Raw genomic sequence first — 27,007 nt, forward strand, 5'->3', positions numbered from 1 at the left:
ATCTCTTATGGTAGTTCTGCAGGACAAATCCTCCATTGGCCAGATCTGCTAGCTTGAGGGTAACTTTGTAGCATAACACTGTCACAAAACTGCCCTAAGGGAGACACGAGTTGATTCAACTCACACAGTTCACATTTATAGAGAAAACTGAAGTTCTGCTATGAAAATTGACTGTAAAAATGGCATTGAGGGGGCTCACATTTATTGTAGGAATTATAGCTGTTTTATAACTAAAAAGGTATAACTGACTTGCCATGTAACTGGAAATGATTAGACAATCCTGTTGGAAATGTAGAACATGGAATTGGATCCACCTTATGCTTTCTTAGATGTACTGGCTTGGCAAGGCTAGCAGGAGCTAAAAGTAGTAAAATTTATTTCAGTCACTGAAGTCAGTGGATATGACTGGATACAAGCAGGAAATAGTAGGTATGCTTAGGAAGAAGATATATGTTTACACCGTCGCTTTTTAGAGTAGAACTGCATATTAACATTATTTATTTAAGCGTGGTGCATTTTGCTTGAGATAGTAATTACTCATATTTTGAAGAAATTTGGCTTAGGTATACTGCAAACCTACATGAGATACATGAAGGAATCTTTAAAAGAGACATTAGAAAAATAACTAAATTGACCATTATTAAAAAGGAAGCAACTAGGGAACTAAAGTCTTGTAATTATTACAAAAATATACTTTAACCAGTAAATATCTAATCAGTTATTAAGCAAGCCAATACTTTAAAAAAATCTAATAAAATCTCATCTGATCTTTATTTTATAAAAACTAGTTTATTAAAGTAAAACAATTCCATTTATTTTCATTTAATGCATTGGAAATGTTTGGCTAAATAGCTAATTAGCTATTCTGCTACTGATATATAATGGGCTGAAACCCTGCTAAGAATATGACATGCATCCGATGAAGTGGGTATTCACCCACGAAAGCTCATGCTCCAAAACGTCTGTTAGTCTATAAGGTGCCACAGGACTCTTTGCTGCTCCTGCTAAGAATGAATCAGAGGTATTTAAACCAGATGAGTTCTTATCTGACTATGTTCAAGTCAATATGATATCATCCTCAACAGTTCCTGTGGAAGAGACAATGACATATTAAAACAAATGCTCCTGAAATAATTCTGTACCTCCACAGAAGCCTCCAGAAGTGATCTCTTCTTCAAAAGCATCTGAGAACCCTCTTCCTGCATTTAGCTTTGCTAGTCGACCATCAATAAACTGGAATATAAAAAAACATCCATGGTCAAAATTATGTTGACCTTTTCTTAGGTTTCACAATATTAAATTAAAGTATGTGTGTGTGTATTATATGTAAAATATCTGTGTTAACAAGAATACAACAGATCACAAGAATGCTGTAATAATTTTGGATAGATATTGTAACAGTGGATATAAATACAAGTGGCAGAAATATTATCACCACTGTACCAGTGGTATTCGTATTCTCTACTAGTGTTGTTGTGTGTGTGAACAAATATAAAACTTGAAATATTTTAAACTAACAAGGTCATTCCTGGAATGAAATTAAAAATCACTTGTTGCTTTGAAAGTATTTTAAGTTGCTTTCTAGCTCATTCTTTTTCACAGCAGATGATGTGAAAGTTTATTAAATTTATTTCATAATAAATGTTTAATTTCAGGTTTAAAATTATAATCACATATGGATATTGAGACGTTCACTCATGTTGTGTCTGAAGGGTCATGAGCTGGCCTCATCTCACATCCCTTATGCCTTTCCAGGTAAGTATCACTGAATCCAAAGAAAAAAGCTAGTTGAAAAATGCAGAAGATTTGTAGTTGAAATTTGGACAAATTTTGACCATCTCTAGTGCAAATCAAGGCTGAGCTGGGATATCCGACGCCCACTGACTGTGCATTTGAGAATTCTGGCTGAGGATAGAAACTCTGCTGGCTGAGGAGTTATGCAAACTGAGAAGAGTTTGGATCACAATCATTTTATACGGATGGAGAGAAGCTGGTAGCTGCAGCCTTTAAAGAACAGTGGCAACAGGAACGAGAAGCTTAGAAGGATATTTCATTTAAATGTAGGCGATCTCAATGCACTGAGTGCAAAAATAGAAGTACGGTACTGTGTAATACAGAACCATATTTTAAGCTTGACCTCTGCCAGTCTACACCTGACTGTGTACTCATACTGATCCATACAGCCACACTTTTCAGGTGCAAACACATACATGCCTGCTTGTTTGAAAATTCTAACAACTGCACATGTGTGTGTGTGTGCATGAATCCATGGAAGTATCAGATTTACATGCACAAAACAACTTTCACTTAATGGGATTTGCAGATACAGATTCTAACACATGTCCATATTCAGGTGCATATGCAAGTGCATGCATTTGTGTTTGCATATATGTGCATGCAAAGGCTAAAAATGAGGCCCAGATATGTCAGAAACAAAGAACGGTGAACATAAAATAAACAATCATCTACTATAACCTCCCAGAAGAAATGAAAACATTCTTTTAAAGACTCAGTTTGCCTTTCAGGATTAAGACTAGAAACGCTGGCATTTCTAGAATGCTTTCAAGAACTAATCTGTGCCTTTTAGTTTGAATAGGCTAGCTCAAGTCTGAGCAGAGATAAATTGTGAAAACATTTTACTGATTATTTGTTTTTTAGCAGGAGTAACTAGTTATTCACTTTTACTAAAATAGCGCATAGAAGCTAACAGAAATTAATTATTTGGCTGAGTGTCATACACTATCACAGATTATCCAAACAGTACTGTCAGTGGCAATCTGATGCTGGTCAATGGATAGACTGATGACATGAAACAACTCCATTCTTCAAGTACAAAAAATTCCAGCAGCAATAATAATAGAGCACATGCTGTCGAAGATAATCATTTCCTGTTCTTTCTTGGCTAGATTCCTTTTTATTTTTTCATTCTGACTCCAAGTAGGCTTCTTTCCAAATGGGTTTGGTTCATGGTCAGACCACTATGGGATCACTGGATTATTTCACAGTAAGAAAAAGAGATAAGAGCAATAAGAGCATCTTTAGCTACTGCTGTGAGAAAACAGCCTTTGAACTGCAAGACATTATCTCTCTGGGGAAAGTTATGAATTCACTCCATGCCATAAACCAACACATGATTTATGGGCACACTCATCATTTGGTAAAGTATCAACAGAAAATCGAGAGGCCGACTTTTAGTTTTCAGTGCAAGGATTAATCTGGCAAAACATTTAAAAGTAAATACTGCCAAATATAATTGTTAACAGAAATGGTAGAAACTTATTTGAAGGAATTGATAGTATTATTAATTATATTGAGCATCAGAAGTGAGAGTAAAGCCATTCCAGGTTGGGTTTTTTTGGGTTTTGTTTTTTTAAGTAGTAAATAGCGGAAAGCTTGGGTAACGTTAGTAGAGCTCAAGTATACACAGCATGGCTCTCTGTCCTCTTCTTTGGCTGGACCTCAGAAAGGCTTCTGAGTCTGTATTGTCTTTGAGCTATTAGATCACGGTCTTTTAGTTAAGGTGGTAGAAGCTCATGCTTTTAGATCTACAGAACCAGAGTTTGATACCCACTATTGACAAACCACTCAGTGGCACTGCATAATTAACACAGGAGGAAAAATACTTCTCTACAATTTTGCTTCTCTGAAGACATCATTCTGATAGGATTCCTCCTTTGGGTCTTAGCTCCTTAGTAAAAGAATATCAGGACTTCCAGAGTTCTTAAAGAATTTTGCCCTTTGAGAATACAATATGAGCCAATTCCTTTGCAGGATTTTGTGTGCCACTGCCTGTAGTGAACAGGTGATGCCAGCCAATTCATTGGGTTGTGCAGAAGACAAAGCTCCCATGATAAGTCAACTCAAAATTAGGTAACACAATCTAAAAGTATGCTTCAGAAGAAAAAAAAACTATAAAGTACGAGAAAGAAATTCCTTTAAAAAAATAATTTCCATCCTCTGAAGTGACATGGCGAATGAATGAAAATCCTGGCGTAAATTGTATCTTCAGGGAAGCAGAATTCCAGGTACGTAATTTCCGCTTCTCTGTAGATATAATCTGTGAGTATTCTCACTTTCGAGGAGGTGGAAGCTTGAGGAATGACTCATAAGAAAAAATGGGCAAGGTTGTAACAGCTTCTGCAAAAACTGGAGGAAAGAGTTTCATTTCTCATGAAGTTGCTGTCTTGGTGCCCCTTCATAGTGGATATGTATCTGAGTCCAGATAGCAGTCCTTATCGCCCTGAACTTCTGCCTGCTTTGACTCAAGCAGCTAGAATTGTGTAGAGAAGTGAGGGACTGGAGCACCAACAGAACTTCATAAAGTATTCATACTACCTTTGCTGGAGCCGTTAGGGAGGGTGCTAGCACTGAGCTCCTGATGCTCATTGGTCTGGGCTGAGTCAAGCTTTTTCTTTCAAGGGTTTACACTTTGAATGTTCTAGCCAAGTTATTCTGTGCTAGACTTACAGGTGTTTTCCTGGGATGTTGCAAGAGGCTTGAGAGGTGATCCCTATGCTTCCTTATCACATAGGGTGATATCTGAATGCAAATCTAACATTTGTGCATTAGGGTTGACTTTTAGGCACAGTGCAAAGAGTATGGCTGTCTATAATTAACACTAGTTCTGCTGCATGACTTGAAGCTGCAGAGCAGGGCTCTTTCGTCCTTTGAAGATGGGGTACATAAAAAGAAAAAATAAGCTGGAAACACTACGTGGCTGCTGATGCAACGAGAAAGGAAAATGTACATTGGAGCCCCAAAACAATAAACACCAGCACACTAAAGAAATCTGTCTGAGTGCTCAGGCAAAGGTCTCACAATTCAGGCAACTTGCCAAACCAGCTAGATGTTTGTAGAAAGAATGAAAAAGATATAAGCAGTGGGAAGAACTGGAGCAATGGAGAGTGCAGTGAGCAAAAATGCCAATATGTTATATAATGGGAATTTATAGTTAACAGTATGTACCTTAGAAAAATCTCCATGCTGGTCCAGATATTCCTTATGACTGAGTTATTATTTTCACTGGACACCCATCAAAAATATTTAAGGTCCAAAATACAACTACTTCTAGCTGGTGTTTGAAGCTGGGAACAAGCAGTAGCTAAACTTCAGACTTTAGCATGAGGTTTAACAACAGCAATATTATGTCATCCTAATAAAAGGAGAGCCTTCTTAGGACTGAACAAAAAGCCAGGGTATAGATCCCATACATTAATAAGCCATCCTGAAAGGCTGAAGGAAAGCAGTAGTAGCGAAAGGAGTAACACAGCCATCAAATCTAAGGAAATACAAGCTCTTGAGCCTGAAGAAAAAATCTTCTCAGGCACAAAGCTTTATCTACTGAAATTAAATCTCCTCTTAGAACTAAAGAATAAAGCTATCTTGGTTTTAAACACAAAAATTCTTGATCAGGGCTGAGGGATACTCTAAAAATCTAGTCTGCAAATGGATTATAAAAAAGGGCACCAAATGCCCTCAAGGCTATGAACCCTGTTCCATATAAAAATGCTTTTAGTTAAAATATTGCCATGTCAATGGGGAAGCATAGCAGGAAGAGGGCCAGATTCTACTAAAAATTATATAATGGAGAGGACTTTAATGATTCCTGTTACGAAGGTAGGAGTCCCCTGCTGACACCATGAAAAACAGTCTAATGTGTCTTTAAAAATAAATTTAATCGGATCTGGGACCACAAACTGTAATATGCATAAATCATAATTGTATTCTTACTGCATAGTGTCACTTCAGGGCATAGTGAAGATGGTTAGATTTCTTTTAAATTTAACCTGAACTCTGAATTTCCAAGATTTATTTATGCTTGATTTCAGGATCATTACAAGACTCCTGTAATGTTTACCCTAATCGAGCTTAATGCATTTTTGTCTTGAAAATACCAGTTTTTAAGCATCAGAGGGGTAGCCGTGTTAGTCTGGATCTGTAAAAGCAGCAAAGAATCCTGTGGCACTTTATAGACTAAGAGACGTTTTGGAGCATGAGCTTTCATGGTTGCATCCGACGAAGTGGGTATTCACCCACGAAAGCTCATGCTCCAAAACGTCTCTTAGTCTATAAGGTTCCACAAGATTCTTTGCAGTTTTTAAGCAGACAGTCTAATTTCCACCTATGAAATTTTATCCTTGGATTTGAAATCTGTGTTCTTTGTGGCTAATGCATCATCATCAGTAATAAAGAGTATGTCAGTCAAAGCCTGCCCTCCATTACACCAATCCTACACCATTGACATCAATAGAGTAGTGCAAATGTGTCTGTGAGTAGAAGTTTGCCCTATAATTGGAGCGTAGTTAACATCTTTGATGATGAAATGATCCAACTGCGTCTCCAACAAATGCAAGGCCAACAGGAAGAAAAACTAGTAACAAAAAATGTTTTTGTCACTAAAGTGAAAAGATCTGACTCTGGACATACACAAGGAGCAGATCTGCTGAGTAAGAATGTTAAATTTGTACATGGTCACTTCTTAGAGTCAAAGCAGTCAATACATTAATAATCTCAGAAGCTTTACGAAAAGAAACAAGGCATCTAAACACAGAATGCTTGCCCTTTTTGGTTTACTTAATTCCAAGGGCTTCTTTTTTTATTCTCTCTTCTTTTTCTTTTCCACAAAACAAATATAGGTATGTCTTGAATTTGTTTAGAGACTACTAGTTAAATGTCAGCATTTGCGAAGTTATCCACTGTGGTAACACAATGTTCAGATGCACTTTTGATATGAAGTAACTGCAGTATCTGAGACACTGTTATGTGCTAAACAAAAGAAATAAACTAATTACAACAAAAGATAGCAGAGGTGTTAGGTGCAACATTACAGTCTATAGCTTCTTCCCTGACCAATCTCAGAGATCTTGAAAAACACACTTCACAACCACTGCTCTCAACAGTGGCCAGGCCATCTTTGATATTATATTTCTATTACAAAGCTTAATAATTCATATTATTATTCAAATAGCATGTGGGATATAGAATAAGTTTGGTTAAATACATAATAAAGTAAACAACAGACAATGAAGACAAGGCGCTACAGATAATTTAGGTCAACTATCAGAAGATAATATAGTCATGTAATGGTTCTTGATTTAGCTATCCCTGGTGCAAACCCACCATTGAAAGTACTGCATCCATTGTGAAGTGTTGCAGAGTTTGGTAGTAAGAATGGACCTCTGTTGCAAAAACGAAAAAAGAATAAGTGCCAGGGCAGCACTTCTGAAACTGGCAGACAAAGCTTATATGCAGCAAAAAAAAATCAGTTCAAATACCTCCAGGCAGTCCAGCCTAGGCGTCTAGGCTGCTTTTAAGAATTATTTTCTGCTAAAAAGAATGCTTAGTATCAGGAACCAGTAAACTCATGTTAGCCTTTGAAAACACAAACAACCTTGAAAGCAGCCCAGTTGTCAGTGGGGAACTGCTGGAGATGAGGCAGCTGGGCTGTGAATTAATTAGAGAAGTGAGAGGAAACACAGCAGATCATAACTAAAAGAAAGGCAACATATTAGCTATTAAAACATTTAAAATATAATAATTTTAATATATTCTCATCTTCCCTTGGTATGAAGAAACATTAGAAAAATAATAAAAAAATAATAAAATTGTTAAGTGAAATGTAAATTACAATTGAACAGTTAGATGTAAGCTGACATAGCTCTAATAACTTCAGTGGAACTACTCCCATTTACTCCATCTGAAGATCTGGCCACAATACTCATATTATAATTCAGACTCTTCAGCACGTGCAATAGCCTTCTATTGATAAATATCCCCGATAGCTGAAGATAATCAGAAACATGTAACATTGGATCACAGCAATAAAAATAATGATGTTTCCATGTTATAATACTTTCTCTGCCACCAATTTTAACATGCTGAACACTTATAAATGTTTAAAATACCTCTTTTAATGCTTCATACAAATGAAAACCTTCCCCCCGCACATATAATAACGCAAAATAAAATAAATTGGATTGTAAGAGTTGATCCATGGAGTACTCTATTATGCTATTACTTTTAAAGTCTGTATTTATGTTACTTATTTGTAGGTATTTCTATAATTTTGTGCAATTAGAAAAGTGTCTATCTATGACTACTACAAGCTAGCATCCTTGTATTCCATAAATCTCTACCTTAGCTATTAATTTTTGATACAGAAACTTGTCAAATGCTTTTTGAAAATCAAAGTATTCTACATCCAATGAATTTTCCTTATCTATTATGGTAGTATATCTTCAAAGAACTCTAGCAGATTAGTTAAGCATTCACTCCCCTGCCTGAATTCATTCAGGCTAGCTTCAATCAAACCATGTTTTTTCTAGAAGTTTTCCCACTTTATTCCTTAAGATGTTTTCTCAGATTTGCTCACAAACAAAGATAAGCTTACTGGTTTACAAGTTTATGGTTAGTCTCTTGACCCTCTTTTAAACAACTAAATTACATAATGGAATCGAAGGGAAGACAAAAAGAAAAGCCAGGAGATAATAGCATGAAAAAAGTGTATAATGGATCTTGTTGAAGCCATGTTGTGTGAATACTACAACAGTTATTACTGAGCTGTAAATCTTCCATAGGAACTGTTGTTTTGTGCTCAACCAACCTCAATATGGAGGAATTTTCATGAAACTATTAATTTATTTGTTTGGCTGAGGTCTTGATTTTGAAACATTCTGTGTACACACGGTTAGTGGATTCTACCAATCTCTGACTAACAAAGTGCTTTCGTCCTCTGTCCCTTGACCAATAGAGCCTGATTATGCACTCATAACTTGAGTACTGCACTGGATTCTACAGATCTCTGACTACACTGAAGAGGCTGAAAAGTTAAGATTCTAAAGCACGGAGCTCCTTGCTTTTTCCTTTTCAAGAGAGTTCCTGATTGGCTCCAGAAGCAAACACAGCCAGTCATTTTGAGATAAAAGTGGGGACTGTGTCTGTGCCTGTGTTGAGATACCATAGGATTGGGAAGATTTTTTCCACACTCACTGGAGTTAAACATTTGCCATTCCTCCTCTCTCTTATATTTCCTCTCAAAATGGTCTTCTTGAGAGCTTTCAAATGCTAGCAGGCATGGATACAGAGGCAGAGAGGAGAATATATATATATCTGATATCTGTCAGAAGGAAACTGTTAAATCACAAGGTCAATTGTCCTGTCATACCTGTTTAAAAAGCTGAAGATTCACTGCAGTTTCCAGGAACTGTTTGGTAGCACTGGAACGATGCTTCACAAAACTGTCCTCACAGAAAGTAATAGGCTCTCCCTAAATTTAAACAGAGCGAGTTAGAAGGTACTCCTAGCTATAACCAGTATTGGCATATTTAAAATTCTCCTTCATCAATTTTCCCCCCCTAAAAGTTAGCACGTACAGTTACTGCCCATCAATCAAAGAGGTATTTATTGAATTCAAAAGGAAAGTAGGCAGAGACAGTGTAACAAAACATCAAAAAGACAAAAATGTAGATATCTTTAAAGTTTTCACCAAAATACATTTTGATGGTGACAGTGCTCGTCTTGAGTTATGAATCTTAACTACTGTACAACATTACTCTGATTTAACTGCAATTAAACCAATGGCAGAAACAAGCAGAAATTCTGACTAGACACCAACATGTTATGATTATCACCAGATTATCTGTCTATTTGTTGTGCTAAATATCACATTAATGTGTGTGCAGCTAATTTGATTATGCAGGAAATAATTAAGAAAACATAACTATTTTCTTTCATCAATTTCACTGTCAAATTAAAGACTCCTCCTGTCTTTTCTGGGAGTCATTACATAGTCATACAACACATTTAAAAGAGGTCAGATGAATTGTTAATGCACTAAATTGTGTGGCCTTTGGAAAAGAAGGTAAGAATAATATGAAAAATACTGAGTAGACATGTCAAAAACATAGAGTGATGAGACAAGGTAAATATATACAGTATTTACTGCAAGCTAATAGATGCTAATCAAAGTAACTGGAAACAGTAAAATTATATTGTAACTCCTGTGTTATTCCTTAATTGCATAAAAGAGTATCTATCTATCTCTACTGTATAGTGACCATATCAAATTACAGGAGGAAGACGCCTCTAAATTATATTATTCTGGTAACTGTTTAATTTCCATAAACTCCACTAGCATAGAGAAGGTTTTAAATATTTTAATACATCAATGTATAGTCTGCATATTATTTCCATGATAATGATTCAGAGAGATATACTGCAGGGAGTATTGTCATGCAGGCAAAGGGTCTACCCGTCAAGAGCATATGCCTTCATGGTTAAAAATAAAAAATAATAATAAAAAAAATACACCAGGTTGGAGGAGTTTTTTTCCAGATTTAGGTAAGGCAGACAATTTGAGGTCCTGCATAAAAGATTAGAATACACACCTGACTCAGCTAATAGAACATTTTACTACCGCAGACTTCTACACATAGTAAAAGCCCAGAATAGGGTAAAAGATACCTCAGGCATTGGGAAGAAAAAGGATCAAAGACATCCCTTATGTGGATCCTTACAATAAAGAAACAGAGGAGCCTTTCAGACACAAACTGCAGGCCACTTTGAAGACAAACATATTTATGCCAATGATCACTGCCTCCTCCTGCTCCTATTCCTATTAACTCTGGCAATCTTAGGTACTGCTTTACACAAATTCTCCTAAATTCTAGTTTACAATGTAGTTCAATGCTTAAGGATTGAGAGAATGAGTTTCCCTCATGTGATCTGTCAGCACATTACTAAGTTTGTCCAAAAGTATCCTTAAATCATCTTCAAATGATCTTTATGTTATATTTATTTGTAAATGGTAAGAGTATTATCTAAAGAGTTATATTAAAGCCACTGACATGTCATTTTGAACCCCTGTTTTGATATTTTCAAGCGCTCCCTTCCATATTGATTTTTCAAAGATTAGATCTTGGATGCCTTAGGCTCCAGTTCATCAAAGCACATAAGGACATGGTTAAATTCATCCCTGTTCAGCACAGCACTAAAGTACATGCTTAATTTTTATAGTACAATCCTCCCTTTTTCCTGAGGTGGACGGAAAGCTGTGGTGTACAATCCCTTTTCAATGCAGTACTTGGTAGCTCACCAGCTATACCGTATCCCAGGGCAAACAATTTAAGTTGCCTTAGCTGCTAGGCTGTAGTACATATTGGATCTGAATAAGCAATCTACCAAGTATCTTCAAAATGTCACCCTTCCCCCAGGTGTCCCAGATCATCTGTCTCTCTGACCAACTCATCATCAACCAGCCCACAACTCCACAGAATCTTTCTTTGTTCAGCCGATTTGTCACAAAAGATCACAACAGCTGAGATAGCAGAAATGCTTAACCTGAATCCTCAGATTTAAAAGGCTGCAAATTGGAAGCATGACGTCTTTGAGAGAACATCTCTCATCTGGAACTTACTTCTCCCATTTGTTCAATACATCACAAGTACACTGCAAGGTCCACCTCCTTACATAGGCCTTTACCTGAGGAAGTGACCTGCGGCACACTTTTGGGAGTGGAAAGTTGTTGATTCTTTTAGAGACATTGAATCAGCTTGCAATGATTACTCTTTAATATGTACATGCACCTAGAAATTTCATAAAGGCATATTTTATAAATAAAAAAAGCATCTAAAGCTCCATGTAGAAAACAGCTATCCCTTCTGATGCTACCAACATATGCCAGGGAAATACCATAAAACCTCAAACTCAGGACACGACAGGTAAATAACTAAGAAAATTATTTTCAAATATTTTGTTTTGAAAATGTAAGGACTAAGCTATGCCCCCAATGTGTAAGAGTACTGAAGAGAGGAAGTGAGCACAAATGAATTGTTCCCTTCCAGTGCATCCATACAGGAGAGGCTAGATCCCAGTATAAGAGAAAGTGTAAAGCATTGGTGGAGGACTGGCTAGTAATACCAAAAGCATTAGCAGCCTAAGAGATGTCGGCTCTGTGGTACTGTCATACCTTTGCGATGTGATGACCTTGTTGGGGAGGATGCTTCATACATATTTTTAAGCATAGAGAGGGTTGTTCCCCAGCGGCTTTTTTCTAGCATCCAAGGGGACATCATATTTCCAGTAAGCACTGGTCTCTCTGCATTCCCTTTGCAGTGAAACTCAGATTCACAAGCAGAAAAACTGCATGTTAAATAGACTAACAGACGTTTTGGAGCATGAGCTTTCGTGGGTGAATGCCCACTTCCTCAGATGCATGTAGTGGAAATTTCCAGGGGCAGGTATATATATGCTAGCAAGCAAGCTAGAGATAACAAGGTCAGTTCAATCAGGGAGGATGAGGCCCTGTTCTAGCAGTTGAGGTGTGAAAACCAAGAGAGGAGAAACTGGTTCTGTAGTTGGCAAGCCATTCACAGTCTTTGTTCAATCCTGAGCTGATGGTGTCAAATTTGCAGATGAACTGAAGCTCAGCAGTTTCTCTTTGAAGTCTGGTCCTGAAGTTTTTTTGCTGCAGGATGGCCACCTTAAGGTCTGCTATAGTGTGGCCAGGGAGGTTGAAGTGCTCTCCTACAGGTTTTTGTATATTGCCATTCCTAATGTCTGATTTGTGTCCATTTATCCTTTTCCGTAGAGACTGTCCAGTTTGGCCGATGTACATAGCAGAGGGGCATTGCTGGCATATGATGGCGTATATTACATTGGTGGATGTGCACTTCCAATGTAATATTCTACAGGCCTCTTCCCTCAGATCCCACTGAGGAATACACTAAGAAACTACAGCATCTACTCTGGACACTCCCTACACTAACACCAGAAGAAATCAACATACCCCTAGAGCCCCGACCAGGGTTATTCTATCTACTACCCAAGATCCACAAACCCGGAAATCCTGGACGCCCCATCATCTCGGGCATTGGCACTCTCACTGAAGGACTGTCTGGATATATGGACTCTCTACTCAGACCCTATGCCACCAGCACTCCCAGCTATCTCCATGACACCACTGATTTCCTGAGGAAACTACAATGCATTGGTCACCTTCCAGAAAACACCATCCTAGCCACCATGAATGTAGAGGCTCTCTACACAAACATCCCACACACAGATGGAATACAAGCTGTCAGGAACACTATCCCTGATGATGCCACAGCACAACTGGCTGCTGAGCTCTGTGCCTTTATACTTACACACAACTATTTCAAATTTGATGACAATATATATCTCCAGATCAGTGGCACTGCTATGGGCACCCGCATGGCCCCACAATATGCCAATATCTTTATGGTCGACCTGGAACAACGCTTCCTCAGCTCTCGTCCACTCACGCCCCTTCTCTACCTATGCTACATTGATGACATCTTCATCATCTGGACCCATGGGAAGGAGACTCTGGAAAAATTCCACCACGATTTCAACAGCTTCCACCCCACCATCAACCTCAGCCTGGACCAATCTACATGGGAGGTCCACTTTCTTGACACCACGGTGCAAATAAGTGATGGTCACATTAACACCATCGTATATCGAAAACCTACCGACCGCTATGCCTACCTTCATGCCTCCAGCTTCCATCCCGGACACATCACACGATCCATTGTCTACAGCCAAGCACTGAGGTACAACCGCATCTGCTCTAACCCCTCAGACAGAGACCAACACCTACAAAATCTCCACCAAGCATTCTCAAAACTACAATACCCGCACGAGGAAATAAGGAAACAGATCAACAGAGCCAGACGTGTACCCAGAAGCCTCCTACTGCAAGACAAACCCAAGAAAGAAACCAACAGGACTCCACTGGCCATCACATACAGCCCCCAGCTAAAACCCCTCCAACGCATCATCAAGGATCTACAACCCATCCTGGACAATGATCCCACACTTTCACAGGCCTTGGGTGGCAGGCCAGTCCTTGCCCACAGACAACCTGCCAACCTGAAACATATTCTCACCAGTAACTGCACACCGCACCATAATAACTCTAGCTCAGGAACCAATCCATGCAACAAACCTCGATGCCAACTCTGCCCACATATCTACACCAGCGACACCATCACAGGACCTAACCAGATCAGCCGCACCATCACTGGTTCATTCACCTGCACATCCACCAATGTAATATACGCCATCATATGCCAGCAACGCCCCTCTGCTATGTACATCGGCCAAACTGGACAGTCTCTACGGAAAAGGATAAATGGACACAAATCAGACATTAGGAATGGCAATATACAAAAACCTGTAGGAGAGCACTTCAACCTCCCTGGCCACACTATAGCAGACCTTAAGGTGGCCATCCTGCAGCAAAAAAACTTCAGGACCAGACTTCAAAGAGAAACTGCTGAGCTTCAGTTCATCTGCAAATTTGACACCATCAGCTCAGGATTGAACAAAGACTGTGAATGGCTTGCCAACTACAGAACCAGTTTCTCCTCTCTTGGTTTTCACACCTCAACTGCTAGAACAGGGCCTCATCCTCCCTGATTGAACTGACCTTGTTATCTCTAGCTTGCTTGCTAGCATATATATACCTGCCCCTGGAAATTTCCACTACATGCATCTGAGGAAGTGGGCATTCACCCACGAAAGCTCATGCTCCAAAACGTCTGTTAGTCTATAAGGTGCCACAGGATTCTTTGCTACTTTTACAGATCCAGACTAACACGGCTACCCTTCAGATACTTGCATGTTAAATGTAATTTTATTCAGATCCATAAACAGTTTATACTGAAAAACAAAAGCCTTTAAGAATACATTAAGGTATTGTTATTCTCACCTCTTTAAAACAGGCTTGCTTTAAAAGTTTCACCAGTTTGAAAGATTCTACTCAAGAGATCGAACATACAGAATAAGAATTCCTCTAGAACCAGCAGAATTTTTCAAATCAGTGCAATTTTTTTCAGGGCATCCCTCCTACTTCTGAAACTTCATCTAGCAATTTAACTCACACCACAGTGTTATTCAAGCCCTTATGTCTTGTATTTTATCGGGTAAAATATTTTGATTAACATAAGATTGCATAAAGAATAACCCTGAAATACTGTAATTATAAAAGGATTCTGAAATGCTTTACTACAAAAAGTAGAATGAATTACTAAATATGAATACAAATATTTATATCGGTTTTCTGATCTGAACTACACATTTCTAACAGATTTATTTTTACAAATACTATTGAATATATTCAGAAACTTTGAGTTTTGGAAGAATGTTTCACTGATATTTAACTAGCACACAGTCCATTAGCCCTTTTAGTATTGATCTACAATGCATTTTCAAAGTAAGTTCGATCAAAACCCAGTAGGGATTCCATATTGAAAAGTAGACAGCTAATACTCAGACCAAACAATCTATGCCCATACAAGATATCTGTCCTTTTAACAACAGTTGCTATAGAATTTTTTTGCCCTTTTATGGGTTGCCGCACACAGCAGGAAACAGGTTCTCTAAGCTGCATTCACATTTTCATTAAGCTATTTATACAGACTCAGATGGAACATAAAACATTCAGCTAAACCTACATGATTATATTAAAATCAAAATTAGTCTTGGTTAGCAGAGATAGTGCTGCTTTCCAAATCTAGTAATATTCAATAACAGCAATAAATACATATTTCAATTATTTCCATGCACAGAAGTAGTTTAGAAATTTCTTATTTAGTTTTCTTTTCCTACCAAAAAGATCAACACTTGTAGCAGTTGCTCATTATCATTACTATTAAAGTTTATTTAACATATTTAATACAGTTTTGGTATACAGTAGCTCTGTGTTGGTTATATTATGAGAACAAGGGGAACTGCAGTCTCCAACTCTGCATTAACCAAACTCTGAGTCTTTAAAAACCATGTCTACTTTTACGTTAAACCACTGCACTTTGTAACAAGAGAGCGTCTAACAGTACCAATATTAGTTTGTTGTAGTACTGTATTACGTGAGAGCAATGGATTATTATAGCTTTTATGGGGGGGGGAGGGTATAACACCAAACTAAACTTTTATGAGCGAGACTGTGTTTCTTACTATTATTCTTTACAAATGATATGAACTGTCATCTTTATAGATGTCCTGCCTTTAATGGGAGAGTCCAAAGTTTCCACATGATGTGCTGGTGTTTCAGAACTTCTTTCAGTATTCCTCTTTTCCATTTCATCAATCATATTTTTTAATAACTACAATAGGTATGTTCAAGACATACTGTTATGATGAGGAAAATTTCTTCTGTGTTTACTAGAAACAAACAGTCCCATGAAATAAGTGTTTACTGTGAAGAACAGTGTTTGGAGTGAACGGGAAAGTTGAATGAGTGCAAACACTAACAAAGTTGTTCTTTTACCCAAAGTGAATATTACATGTTTCAAGCTAAACTCATTCAGTGCATTAAGGTGCTGGAAAAAAATCCACCAAACTGAAAAATATGCTTGTGAGTCAAAAGCAAACAGTAGTAACCCCAACATACAATTAAAAAAGTGTACTTTTGTATGGCTGTTTTGTGACCATAAAAATGGTGCCACAAAAGCACTCCAGGTTTTGATTCTGAAAATACAGTCAACTTATTTATATCATTATAAATGTTTTAAAATTATACAGTGAATTTTCTCATTTGAGTATATCCCTTTAAAATGGCAACGTGAAACATTATGTGAAGCCCAGTATGAAAGTAGATACAGTCTGTGACAGTTTTCATACTGCACCCATCACTATGGTTTCCGGAATGAGAGAGAGTACATTCTCTATACTCATTCAGTACAGGACACATCTCTTCTGAGAATACTCCCAAATGGTGCCAATTAACTATGATGAGGATTTTTTGTGATATAGAGCCACATTCACTAGGTATTGAACTGAAACCAATTCATTTCATGTAGGTCTTTGATCAGTCACTAGACAACTCTCAGTCACTATTAACCTGGACAAAGTTCAAATTGGTAACCCAGAGATAAAACCGTAACAGCACACTAAGAATCCTGTAAATCAGAAGCCTAAAGAAATAATATATGAATTTCATAAACAAATAATGTGTACTGCATTTCTATTTTATACAGTAATTTAGAAGAGGTCAAATTTATCTCCAAGGAAAAAAAGCTTCTGGGCATAGTGGGTCCTATATTAGTTAAAACAATATGAACAGCAATTGACATTGAATATTATCACTTGAAATAACGTTAAGTTTTAAATATACTAGGTATTTCTTTTCTTAAGTTATATTTTCCAGTTTTGACCAGTATCTTCCAATCTAAGACAGGCTGAGAAATTCCAAAATGGTGCTCTAATTAGACCCTTTCCCATAGTGAGTCCACATATAAATTTCTCTCATATACGACCACTGGAGTAAAAAAAAGGAGGGGAGGCAGAGGGAATGCAAAAGCAAATAATCCTGAAAGGAGGAGCTACACAGGTTACTATTAGAAAATATCTGCCATCTTGTATTACAATTTCCTATTATTATCAGTACAATGGAAAACATGGGTTTTTCAAATCAGAATGGAGCAATTGATGAAAAATGGTGACTTTTTAATACCACCATCGTAAAAAGAGAAGAAGTTGTTAAAAGGGAAGTTTAGCTGAAGAAAGTGACCTCATGCAGCACCTTGAAGATAGTTAGAGCTGAACTCCAGCAGACTTACTGAACCAAAAAGGACCTGTTCCTTGGTCATTTCCAAATCAAACATCAGGTCAGAATGTAAGGAGAGCCTGCTCTACCTCTACAACACTTTCTTGTTCATATATATTAGATGTAGATTAAGACTGAAAGATTAAAACTGAAATTAACTTGTTTGTACACCAACAGTCAATGTAAACTGCAGAAAATCAACACTGAAGACTCCTTCACTCTTATAGCAATGAGCAGATGGGCAAACCCATTCTGCAACGGCTGCAGCTTCCAAATCAATTTAATATAAATCTCATTTGGAACAAATTGGAACAATCTATTATGGAGACAGCAAAAGTAAGAATAACTGTGAAGGTCTGTAGTGGGGAGAACTTCCAAGGAAAGAAGAAGATTGGGTGTCTGAAATGCACTCCATAGAGAACATGAAAAGGTGGAAGTAGCCATACCAACTGTAAAAGGCCAATCAATTGAGAGGAGCTATCATCAGCAGGAGAAAAAAAACTTTTAAAGTGATAATCGAGATGACCCACAGAAGGTGTGAGGATACTTAACACCTACAAGATCTCTATCAAGCATTCTTAAAACTACAATACCCACCTGCTGAACTGAAAAAACAGATTGACAGAACCAGAAGACTACCCATAAGTCACCTACTACAGGATAGGCAACAAAGAAAATAACAGAATGCAACTAGCCATCATCTTCAGCCCTCAACTAAAACCTCTCCAGTGCATCATCAAAGATCTACAACCTATCCTGAAAGACGATCCCTCACTCTCACAGATCTTGGGAGACAGACCAGTCCTCGCTTACAGACAGATCCCCAACCCAAAGCAAATACTCACCAGCAACCACACACCATACAACATAAACACTAACCCAGAAACCTATCCTTGCATCAATGCCCGATGCCATCTCTGTCCACATATCTATCTGTCCACATATCTAACACCATCATAGGACCTAATCACATCAGCCACGTCATCGGGGCTCGTTCACCTGCACATCTACCAATATGATATATGCCATCATGTGCCAGCAATGCCCCTCTGCCATATACATTGGCCAAACCGGACAGTCTCTAACCAAAAGAATAAATGGACACAAATCTGATATCAGGAATCATAACATTCAAAAACCAGTGGGAGAAAACTTCAACCTCTCTAATCACTCAGTGACAGACTTGAAGGTGGCAATTTTACAACAAAAAAAACAGACTCCAAAGAGAGACTGCTGAACTTTAATATGCAAATTAGATACAATTAACTTAGGTTTGAATGGAAACCGGGAATGGTTGGGCCATTACACTAATTGAATCTATTTCCCCATGTTAAGTATTCTCATACCTTCTATGGGTCATCTCGATTATCACTTCAAAAGTTTTTCTTCTTCTGCTGATGATAGCTCATCTCAATTGATTGGCCTCTTACAGTTGGTATGGCTACTTCCATCTTTTTATGTTCTCTGTATGTATAAATATCTTCTTGTTGTATGTTCCAGTCTATGCATCCGATGAAGTGGGCTGTAGCCCACAAAAGCTTATGCTCAAATAAATTTGTTAGTCTCTAAGGTGCCACAAGTACTCCTGTTCTTTTTGCAGATACAGACTAACACAGCTGCTACTCTGAAACAGTAAACAAGGCAGCCTGTAAAAGAGAGTTTTGGGCAACAAGAAGGCACCCATTACTACTTTCTGATATCTCTCATCCCAGAATGAATGTAATCAGAGATCAACAACATTTCTGTCTGTTACTATCAGGAACCACAGCCTACCCACTTACATCTAGTGATCATCTGAATCAGAGGTTGACAGATTTCAAAGGACAGATCTCTTGTGTCTATCATAAGATCATCAACAATTCTGTTAACTAGAGCTGAATCCAGGACATCAGGCAGTCAGAATTTAGACAAAAGTGTCAGAAATATCAGATCATGATTATACTGGAGTTACGAAATCAACATGATCTCACTATCCTTCCCCAAACAGAGATTAGAGACCACTCAGTAGTTTGCAAATAAGTCAGTGTTAGAGGAAAGTATTTTAAGTAGGCTGCTTCTCTGAACATCTCTTTGCAGCTGTGAAAGTGCCACCTTTTGATAGGCATTAACCACATCTGTCAGCAACAGTCTCAGCATTACTCCACTAGAATTAACAAAACAGAAAAGACAAAGATCCATGCTAGCTACAAAGCACCAACTGATCCTCAGAAAACACATATTCTGAAATTTTGCTAAGACAGACTGGGCTTTCATCCCTTCCTGCCCTATTACTGATATCAAAGTAGGAATGTCACAGGTCATGAGCAGTGGTGAGAGTAGGAGTCAGGCCGAGTGCTTAGAGCAGGAGTTGGTAGTCAGGAATTGGAGCCCGGTGTCAAAGACAGAATCAGAGGCCAGATGCCAGAGAAGAGAGTCAGAAATCAGGAACTGAAGCCAAGAATCAGGAGCAGGTTATCTGAAGTGAGGCAAGGCAAGGACAAAGCTGGGGTTGTTGGCAGGCAGAGGCGCTAACACAGCCACTGGCAAATATTTTGAGCAACTGGTGAAGGGCTTCTACAGCAGGGCTTAAGAGCTGGTCTGCTGTCGCTTCTAACCAACCAGTCACTGTAGCCAGTCAGGCAGCCTACTACAGGCCAGCTGTGGTCATTAGGTTGCTTGGAGACTGGCTCTGCTCCAGACTCTGCTTCCTGACACAGCCAAACCAAAATCAGTTCCACTAGATGATTCCAAACCTTTGCTAGGAGGTAGTAAAAGATTCTTGGCTTCCACTACATCCCACTTTTGGGGGATTTTAAGTAGAGAAAATGACCAACCTCCAAATTAGCCAGCCCCTTCCCCAACCTTGTCAGTTCCTGCAGCCCATCACTAATCCTAAGTGAGCCATACAAATAGTTTATTTATTAGAGCTCCATTTTTAATTTCAATAAATGAGACAAAGGGAAAGTAGTTTTGTCAAAACTATAAAGGGAAGGTTAACAACCTTCCTGTATACAATACTATAAAATCCCTCCTGGCCAGAGGCACCAAAACCTTTTTACCTGTGAAGGGTTAAGAAGCTCAGGTAACCTGGCTGACACCTGATCCAAAGGACCAATAAGGGGACAAGATACTTTCAAATCTTGGTGGGGGGTGGGAGGGGAGCAAGGCTTTTGTTTGTGCTCTTTGTTTTGGTGGTGTCCGCTCTTGGGACTAAGAGGGACCGGACAACAATCCATGTTCTCCAAATCTTTCTGAACAAGTCTCTCATATTTCAAACTTGTAAGTAACAGCCAGGCAAGGCGTATTAGTTTATCTTTGTTTTCTCAACTTGTGAATGTTCCCTTTGCTAGAGGGAGGTATCCCTGTTTTGTTGTAACTTTGAAACTAAGGCTAGAGGGGGTTCATCTGGGCCCTTTGAATCTATTACCCTGTAAAGTTAGTTTCCATTCTGATTTTACAGAGATGATTTTTACATTTTCTTTTTAATAAAATCCTTCTTTTAAGAACCGGACTGATTTTTCCATTGTCCAAAGACCCAGGGGTTTGGGTCTTTGATCGCTTTGTAACCAATTGGTTAGGATATTATTCTCAAGACTCCCCAGGGAAGGGGGTGTAAGGGCCTGGGGGGATATTTTGGGGGAAGAGGAACTCCAAGTGGTCCTTTCCCTGTTTCTTGCTAAATCACTTGGTGGTGGCAGAGTACCAGGTTTTAACCTAAGCTGGTAGAAATAAGCTTAGAGGCTTTCATGCAGGTCCCCACATCGTACCCTAGAGTTCAGAGTGGGGAAGGAACCCTGACAAGTTTGCTGGTGGGCAAGTACCTACTGTAAAACACAGATCATTCAGATGCTCAAGGTTCAAAAGACAAAGACAGTAAAATAATGAGTTTCTGTTCTTATGAATAAAGGAAAACAAATTAAAATGATAAAAAGCCTTACAGGTTTGTATCTTAGTGCATCTCTGTAGGATCCAAACAATGCTGCCTGTGTCCTAAGGAAGGCCCTAGCTACTCCATCGCCCGTAGCTGTAGACTGCTTCTTCAGTTTATTTTTCAAGGCTGAGACCTGCATGACAGAGAGGAACAGTTAAATTAACACCTCAGAAATTGGTACAGCAAGGTATGAACCCAATCAGCAGGCAAACCACAGTGTCTACAGGTCAGCCAAAAATTCATCCTCCTCCTTGATAGCTTATCTTTTTAACTGCAAAGAGCACCTGCTGGTCTGTTAATTGAAATGAAAGCGGGGGATGATGGTAAAGTGCTAATGTAAATTGGTTTATGCTCTCTTTTTTTTCCCAAGGCCTCTTGACATAAATAAGCTTTAATTATTTTACAGTAAACTGCTTGTGAGCCACTTTTCTGCAGATTTTTTGCAACCATAACATGTGTCTGCTTGTCTGAGATGAAGCCAGTTGGGCATCTTTCATTTATGCAGTGGAGAGTTATTTTTTAAGGGCACTTAAAGCTCACTTAGCACTCAATTTTAGATTTTTGTTGCCAACTTATTAGCATGCATCATTCTTCATGCATCGTGGAGCAGTTGCCACTATTGTTTGCTAGTTGGGGAAAGCCTGTATAAATTCAATAGTGCAGTGTCTTTAGGACTGCCCTAAGGAATAAAACATCTGAAGGGGGTAGATGGGGGTGAAAGGGATGGAAAAGGGAGGGGATAGCACCCTTTTATTAGTGATAAGGCACCTGCATTAAGAAAAAACCATTAATTCCAGCATCTGATTTCTGAAGATCTACCCTCTTTTATGTGGTAAACAAGTTCTGATGGTACAACTCTGGAAGACATGAGTAATGTTAGATTAAAAGGCCATTCTTTTTTTAAGTAAGCTTTGGAGCAAGATCATATATTTTGGAATTATTCCGATATTCCTAAAAACAAGATGTGTGAATGTAGTTAAGAACAGTTCTTCCGCCCCTGTTTTAAGATGCCAAATACCAGACAGTTGGAGAAAAAAAACAATTGCAATTATTCTGAAGATGTATTTCCACATTAATTTTTATTGCAAAGTTCCTTGCAAAACAATACATAAGTTATCAGATACTGTCCAAAGCAGTATTTATTTTAAATCAGGTTACTCTTTAAACAGAACATTTAGGCTACCCTTATAAGCACAAAGTATCACCAAAACAGATTTCACTCTTTTGTAAATGTATGCAAAAATGAATATCTTTTTGTTTCTTTATGCAAGCAGTCATGGCTGTTCTTGTAGATGATGATTGTAATTGAAGTGTCACCCTAATTAACAACTAAACTTTGAATAATGCTAATGAGAACTGAACATGGCATCAGAGAAAAGACGAGCTCTACAGGTGATAAACCTTCACAGTAGTGACATTTTCCACTGTAAAGTCACAGTTACTGTGATCTGATCAAAGAGAGAGACCCCCATTGGGTCCAATTATAACTATAGTTTTGAAAAAAAATTATTGAGTTATGATGTTCATAATCTATGCAGAAAGGCCTTTACAGTATAGGTCTTCTCCCCATAGCTGTGATCTTTTCAATATATATCCAAGCTCCATAGATCCAGATAAAAGTTTAGAGTCTGATTCGGTTAACCCATGGAGAGCACACACCAATGCTCATTTAAGTTTTTTTACTTACACTTCAAAAGGAAAAAGAAAAAGAGTACAATTCACAGTACAAGAAACAGTTACACAGTTCAAGGTTGCAAAAATAAATGCTTGTCATTTCACTTTCTTTGTTCTGTAGTTTATGATTATTTCGAAAGTTATTAAAATTGAAGCTTATTTAATTCAATGGGAAAAATATTCATAAGTTCTTTTAAAAGGAGAGATGTGTCAGCAATTACAGTTATATTTCACTAATGTTGAAATAAGAGAGCAAGGGTCACTGTAAAGAAACCTGGTTTGTCAAAAATGAAAACCAGATTTCCACTTTTTTTTAATCCAGTAGAACATTTCCTAAATGCAAGAGACAGAAGCTTCCCCCCTTTCCTCCTTAAAAAAATAATTTGCATTCATGTAAATTATATATTATAAATAGGGCTATGAAAAAAAAATGTGAAAAAATGTTCATGTGATTCCAAGCCATCTTTGGACAGCAAAATTTTGCATATTGTAATTTAATTTTTTGTATAATGTCATGTCTTGTACGTTTTCATATGAAAGCTGATCTTCATCAAATTGAAATTTCACTCTTTAAAACAGAGTATTTTGTTAAAAAAATTAGACCAATTTTAGGGGTTCATTTTTTCAGCAAAAGCTATAACAGAAAAACAAACAAAAATCTGGCAGGTTTTCACAAAATGGAAACAAATTACAAAAAGCTCAGACATTTTAAAACATAATTGAAAATATTTCTCATCTATCAAATAATGAATTAGGAGACTTTAGTTTCCAATACAATTATGTCAACTGAATTAATTGATTTATGGTAAAAATTGTTATTGAGATAGGACCTTTCTAAAAAATGCATGCTATTACATACTGGTGAGAAATGTGTCATTTACCTTAACTGAAATCAATGGAACTATGCCTGGTTTTAAGATATGCATGTGCTAAAGTGTTTTACTGGATAAGTGCCAGAATGCTGAGCACCTTTCAGGCTCAAGCTGCCATATACAAGAACCAGGAGTGTTTAAGTGCTGGTAGTGCACTTGACAACCAGAGGAAATAAGACCTTAAGCCTACTCCCTATACATCAGTCTGCAAAGAAAGGTTAACAAAGGAGGACCTTATGCTGTGCCCATCTGAAATGGTGTTGCAGCTCCCCTCATCTCTCTGAGGCATTCTGGGTGGTGAGCCAGAATCCTTTGTGGACTGCCGCTTAGGCAACTTCTTCCTCATCCCAATGTAAGATCCAGCTATCCAAACTAGAGGACAACCCTTAATGATGTTCTAACGTAGCTTCTGATGGACCAATACTTATTTTTTGCCCAGAGCCCTAAAGAAGCGTTGTTACAAGAAACAACTGAGTCAAATGAAACAAACAGCACTTGACACAGATGTCTACCTCACTGATAAAAAAGAAATAAACCATACTCTGTTGCTGCATCACCAGCTTCACCACAAGGTTAATCAAGTAAGAAATGGAGCAAAGAGTCCTATGGCACCTTATAGACTAACAGACGTTTTGGAGCATGAGCTTTCGTGAGTGAATACTCACTTCGTTGGATGCATGTAGCAGAAATCCGCTGAAGTAGGTATTCACCCACGAAAGCTCATGCTCCAAAACGTCTGTTAGTCTATAAGGTGCCACAGGACTCTTTGTTGCTTTTACAGATCCAGACTAACATGGCTACCCCTCTGATACAAGTAAGAAATTAATCTTAAATATGATTATTACTTCTACAGTGCCACAGCTGTGCTCTACAGACATTTAAAAATAACAGACCACTCCCCTGAAGAGCTTACTATTTAGGGCCCCCATCTTGCAAACAGTATAGTTACATGCATAAGCACTTGCACAATCAAGCTCCAAGTTTAAAGATCACTAATGATTAAATTAAGCAACAGCAGTGTCAGAAGAAGGGAGAGCACGGATTATTAAAAAAAGGCTGTTGCTTTGGCATGATATACATGGAACTTGATGGCTCTATATTTTTTTTGTATGGATAGATGGGACAGCTAGGGATTATCAATATATGCTGATGAGTCCCCCACCCAACTATCTGTGTAAGCAAGGACACAACATATAGTCATCAGTGACAGACTGAAGAGCAGGGGTAGGTACATTTTCTGTTGAGAGGAGCAGAGACAATGTTGCAGTGAGCACAGGAAAAGGAGCTGGATGGGAGATAAGGCAGCTTGTGGGAAGAGAGGGTGTGTAATGGTAGAGGTGAGGGAGGAGAGTGGATGTAAGGATAAAATAAAGCTTGGTGAGCGAGGGACCAGCCTATATGTTCAATCAATAAGAGAAGTTAAAGATAAGCAATCAATACAGTCAAAGCCTTGTGTGATAAAAAGTAAGCTAGTAAGCTATACCCAGGGGAGAACTTCACCATCTTGTGGGTCTATCTGGTATAAATAAGAGCAGCAGAAAGCAGAGAACCACCACCACTGCAGCAACCACAGGGTGTGTCAGCATAAAGGCAAAGGTACTCCCCTACAAAATATGGTAAGAATTCTACATACTCCAATAGACTGCACTATAGCAGTAAAAGTTGTGTTAACAGCTCCCAAACAGACTGCTAATGAAGGCAAATATATCCTCCAAAAGATTATTTTGTAGTTCAAGGGAAGCTCCCTCAAGCTCCCACCTTCCCCAAGAACAGGGAAGGGGTAGCTTGACCAGATCACAATGGACTTTCCACTCTTGGCAATTATGGTTTGCCAATGGTCCAGGTGTCTCCTACAGATCATATGCAGTGGCAAGAGCTTCTTTAGCAGTGTCCCTACAAGAACTGTGTCACTGGAGTGGTATCGGCACAAGCTTCTCCAAAAAGAGCGTAGCTAAAGAAAGTGGTGGTTAAAACAAAGGAGACGCTTGAAAATAAGCCAGACTGAACTAGGATAAATCAGTACTTGTGGAGTGATTCCAGTGTGAACAGAGGAGGGAATAGGTGCTGTGAAGTGCTCCTGAATGGATTAATTTCAATTACTTGGCTGTGGGGTGGTATCTTGGAGCATGCTAACAGGGAAAGGTGGAAACATAATTTGCTAGAGGTGAAAAGAACAGGAGTACTTGTAGCCCACAAAAGTTTATGCTCTAATAAATTTGTTAGTCTCTAAGGTGCCACGAGTACTCCTATTCTTTTTGTGGATACAGACTAACACAGCTGCTACTCTGAAACCTTGCTAGACGTGGTAAGCCAAAGAGGGGAAATGTAAGTCACCTGGGGTGACACAATAGTGACAATTTTATTAACACAAATGCATAAAACAAAAGACTAACAAATTTCAAATATATGTTTATACAATATCAGTAACAAAACCAAACATGTTATAAGGTTGAAAGTGAATTGTTATGTAGCTTGTATGGCAGTTGGTGCTCAGGAAGCCACAAAAGCTAAAACTGGAATCAAGCAATTCACAGGAGGCAGGCATAACAGTCAAGTTTGCTTCCAGGAGACACTAGTGATCCATTAGGGCAGTCAGAGATGGGGTTCTTAAACTGCACTGAAAGCAAAATGTTTATCTTTATCTTGCCCTGACCATTCTTGGATCCTCTTGGGAAGGTCACTTCACTGACTGTTAAACACTAGCAAGCAAGGGTAAAACAGAGATGTGGAAAAGTTGGAACTAATAGGATATCATCAAGAGACTGTTGGGGTTTGTGTGTGGGGGGGGGGGTCGTTTTTTTCTTTTCTTTTTTGGTTGGTTGGCTGGTGCTTTTTACCACAGGCCAGGACAATCTGAAACGTAAAATCTAGACATATTAAAGAGATAAGGAAAGAATGTGTCACAACTTTGGAAATATTCATTGTATTTCCCTGAAGATTTTAAACTTTCAAAAATGCATTTGAATCAGGGTAAACTTTAATTAA

At 38.3% G+C, this 27,007-nt stretch overlaps 1 protein-coding gene across 2 annotated transcripts in view; it reads right to left on the minus strand.

The window, feature by feature from the left end:
• The window catches only part of DENND1B (DENN domain containing 1B), a 258,748-nt gene that overhangs the window by 41,263 nt on the left and 190,478 nt on the right, over positions 1-27,007 (minus strand). For both annotated transcript variants that reach the window (XM_050961408.1, XM_050961407.1), the window contains 3 exons: positions 21,484-21,609; positions 9,164-9,265; positions 1,143-1,233 (listed from right to left, as the gene is read on the minus strand). In XM_050961408.1, the coding sequence (XP_050817365.1) occupies positions 1,143-1,233; positions 9,164-9,265; positions 21,484-21,609 (319 nt within the window). The remainder of the gene's footprint in view (positions 1-1,142; positions 1,234-9,163; positions 9,266-21,483; positions 21,610-27,007) is intronic.

This window comes from Gopherus flavomarginatus, chromosome 7, assembly GCF_025201925.1.
Source record: "Gopherus flavomarginatus isolate rGopFla2 chromosome 7, rGopFla2.mat.asm, whole genome shotgun sequence".
NCBI lineage: Eukaryota > Metazoa > Chordata > Testudines > Testudinidae > Gopherus > Gopherus flavomarginatus.